Source organism: Gavialis gangeticus, unplaced genomic scaffold, assembly GCF_001723915.1.
Source record: "Gavialis gangeticus isolate Ggan-Ray unplaced genomic scaffold, GavGan_comp1, whole genome shotgun sequence".
Taxonomy (NCBI): domain Eukaryota; kingdom Metazoa; phylum Chordata; order Crocodylia; family Gavialidae; genus Gavialis; species Gavialis gangeticus.
Window position 1 is genome coordinate 39,807,715 of NW_017729029.1, and position 3,754 is coordinate 39,811,468.

The 3,754-nt window shown below is 45.8% G+C and overlaps 1 protein-coding gene across 3 annotated transcripts in view; it reads left to right on the forward strand.

The window, feature by feature from the left end:
- The window catches only part of VAMP7 (vesicle associated membrane protein 7), a 59,184-nt gene that overhangs the window by 48,999 nt on the left and 6,431 nt on the right, over positions 1–3,754 (forward strand). For all 3 annotated transcript variants that reach the window (XM_019521439.1, XM_019521440.1, XM_019521438.1), the window contains exon 5: positions 2,962–3,052. In XM_019521439.1, coding sequence (XP_019376984.1) covers positions 2,962–3,052 — 91 coding nt within the window. The remainder of the gene's footprint in view (positions 1–2,961; positions 3,053–3,754) is intronic.

Consider the following 3,754-nt stretch of genomic DNA (forward strand, 5'->3'; position numbering starts at 1 on the left):
GACACCGTACTCCAGCTGCAGCCTCACCAAGGCTGAGTACAACAGGAGAATGACATCCTGGGATTTGCTTGAATCATCTGTGGATGCAAGCCAGCATTTTGCTCGCTTTACTAGCTGCAGCATCACATTGCAAGCTCATGTTCATCTTGTGGTCAGTCATGACCCCCCCCAAGTCCCTTTCGTCTGTAGTGCTAGCCAGCATAGCACTGCTGAGCCTATAAGCATGCTGCAGGTTTTTCTTCCCAGAGTGGATAACCTTGCATCTTTTGGTATTGAACACCATCAGGTTCTCATCTTCCCACTTTCTGAGCCTGTCAAGGTCAGCCTGGATCACCCTCCTGTCCTCGGGTGCGGACTCTTTACCCCAGAGTTTGGTGTCATTGGTGAACTTGGCCAGTCTGTTTCTGACACCAATGTCCACATCATTTAATGAAGATTGTTGAATAGTATAGACCCAAGGATGGAGCCTTGAGGGACCCCACTGGTCACAGCGCACCACAATTGACTTCTGTCAACGACCACCCTCTGGGTCTGACCACAGAGCCAATTCCCCAGCCAGCAGACCATGGTGAAGCTGAGGCCACAGTTGGCCACTTTTTGCTAAGAGGATACCAGATCAAAGGCTTAAAAAAAAGTCAAGCTATGACATCAATCTCTTCTCCCTTGTCCAGGTGGTAGGTCACCTGGTCATAAAAGGAAATAAGATTGGTTTTATCAGATAAATGTAACGAAGGCAGGAGCACTTCCTTCTCCCACATCTGCTTTGAAGTTGAGCTCTACGTGTGCATCCTGGAAACAGGCATGCAGAGCAGTTTCACCATGAAAGGTTCTTGAACCACTGCACTAGGGGTTTTAGCCATCAACCTTGTTCATCTAGTCCCTTACTTAAAACTGGAGCTGGCAGGGGAGGGGCATGGCTTGATCTGTGCAGCTGTTGCAAAGGATGGTAGGACTACAGGATCTGGTACCATGCCAAACGGACTGGTCCATCTGTTTTGTTAGGTATAAATGAGTATCTCCCAAGGACAAACTTGATGGTAGTGCTGCTTAGGCAGCAGTTTCAATTCTTGTGTTATCAATGATGCACATCATATTGTTGTCCTGGTTCCTGCCATCACTCAGGTAATCAGTTTAGACTTGTATGTGTCTCAAATCTAGAGGCTACTAATTTTCCATGAACAAACAATGGGAGCTAAGTGACTGGCTGCAGAGCAAGGCTGATGGGCTTTAATTCTTAGCTGAGTTGGAAGACCCAGATCTTGGCAATGAAGTGAGGAGAGGGAAGCAGTGCTGCTTTAGAGGAAGAACAGAAAGGAGACTGAGGGCTTGCTGATTAGTTTGACAGGCGCACAATACAAACTTGCTGTCCTCCTTCCTTTGATCTTGTGACCTGGTGGCAGTTTCTAGTCACGTGACATTGCTATCTAGCACTGCACAGGATGGTACAAGCATTTAATTTCTTCCTTTCTTAAGCTTCATGGTTGCTATCTCAGAAACCAGATTAACAGCTCTAAACTGTCTATCTCCAGTTGCAAACCCGTTCTGTACTCTGCAGTCCTAGGATTCCTGACAGAGTATTGAGGGGGGGCTGAGAAGGAGGAAGGTCAGCTGTGGTCCAAGTTACCTGGAAACTGAATGCTGTGTTCCCCTGAGCTTGCAGACTTGTTGAGCAAGTGCAGGCCACTAAGAGAGAACAGATCGAGACAGCCAGCAAGTGAGCTCACATGCTATCCAAGAAACCCTGGGCATAAAATGTTGCTCAGAAGCAGAGGCTGCTCTCGAACCAACCCTGTACCAACTTCCTGGCTATAATTTTACAGGGGGATTCTTTAAAACCCTCTCCAAGCTGGTCTGAAGAACAGAGTCTAAGCAGTGACCTGGTTTCTCTACTCTGTAGATCTGATTACTGGATAGGCAGCCTGGAGGTCCAAACTGTCTGATTTAGTCAAGTGGCTCTTGCTGACTCTGCTCATTTGTGTCATTAGTTTTCTGAGCTTGTGTTGCTTTTATTACTGCTGGTACCTAACCATGTATTCAGAGCTGTCTCTAAAAGTGAATAACTGGCATGTGGGGATCAGATGCTGAGTATATTATGAAGACTCTGGGGATCTACTACAAGTCTTTTGTTTCTTTGCCCCTTTTGTGAGGGTTTGAATGTGAGCTGGGGTTGGGTACAGCAACAGCAAATGGCTACATGGGACTGTGGAATATCCAGCTGTTTGCTGGAGCTTTTATTTCAAAGGATGCTACCTCATTCAGTCGCCTTCCCAGCACTGAGACTATGGATAAACAGTTCTCCTTGAAATAAAAGCTGCAGCAAACAGCTGCATGCTTTTTCCTTCATTCGGTAGCCTGATACCAACTGAGTGAATTGCAAACCAACCTGATAAGAAAAGGTCTGGGTTCAGCTGTATAAAGGTAGTATGAAATGCTGGGTCGTTGTTTACCCTTCCCATCCTCGGGTAGGAAGGGTCTAGTGACTGGAGCCAGGAAGCTGACTGGGACCATGTATCTAGCTTGTTGTCCAGACTTCCTTGTCTTATCTGTTGGAAGTCAGACTCTCGAAAGTACCCATCAGCTTGGGATGCTTCAGTTTTTGACAGCAGACATATGGGATCTCTGGAAAATCTCACCTTGCATGACTAGAGATAGGCACCACCTATCAGGAGATGTATGAAGACTTTGACATGGATTCCACAGATGGGTGTATCCCTGGGGGTATGATCAGCTCTTCTGAAAGGTGCAATTGAGAGAATTGGAAATAAGGCTGGTAGTGACCTCCAGAGTTAATCTAGTCCAACTCTGCCTGAGGCAAACCATCCCATACAATCTTTAAAGTATACTGTCTCCCACCCCCTCTTTTTGCCCTTGATGGCAGGAAGCTCATTAAGACTAGGGAATGTTAAGATGGACTGAAGTGATCTTTGTTTCCTCCACTACCTCCCTCTGCTTGTCTTACAGAAATACCACTCGGAGAACAGGGGTTCTGACCCAATGGCAGAGACACAAGCTCAAGTGGATGAACTTAAAGGCATCATGGTCCGAAACATAGGTATATAGCTTTTACTTCCTGTCCTGCACTTGTTGTCCAAGGTCCCTTTTGTGTATGCCTTGTACAGATACTTTTTTCCAAGAGTGTCAGTGCAGCTGCTTTTAGACTGATACTTTTGAAGTTGGGGTTTATTTGCCATTTTGTGCAGCAGGAATTTGGTTACATATAAGGCATTTTTCCCTGGTTAGCAGGTACTTTGTCACTTGTACAAAAGTACTTGTTCTGCAGGAAAAGTTGCTTGCTTTTGGGCTATCAGTATTAGCTGAAGGTTGAAGAGCTGTTTAAAAAAACTGCTAAACTATCCAAAATCCTGTGTGGGTTTGTTTTGCATCATGAACACTTGGCCTCGATACATCCTTGAACTATAGGTCATTCTTCAGGGTAAGATTGGAGCATAATCCCTTGCTGTATTTGAGGGTCCTTCACCTGGGGATCAAGACTTAACTTAGAAAAACACGACTTCTTCCAGGCTAAAAATCTACATGGTTATTTTGGCACAGCCATGTAAAAATAACTCAACAGTTCAAGGGGTTTTTTCCAATTTGTCAACCGCTTCTGGGTTCAAGCGTGTATCCTTTTTCACATGCACTTTGGAGTTCTGTAGGTTGACCTGAAGCTTCATGGGAGGGGGGGGGACCTTCAAAACCTTGTTCTTTTTAAGTGACCAATCCCTGTACAGCCTGGGTTTGGGGGGGGGGGGGG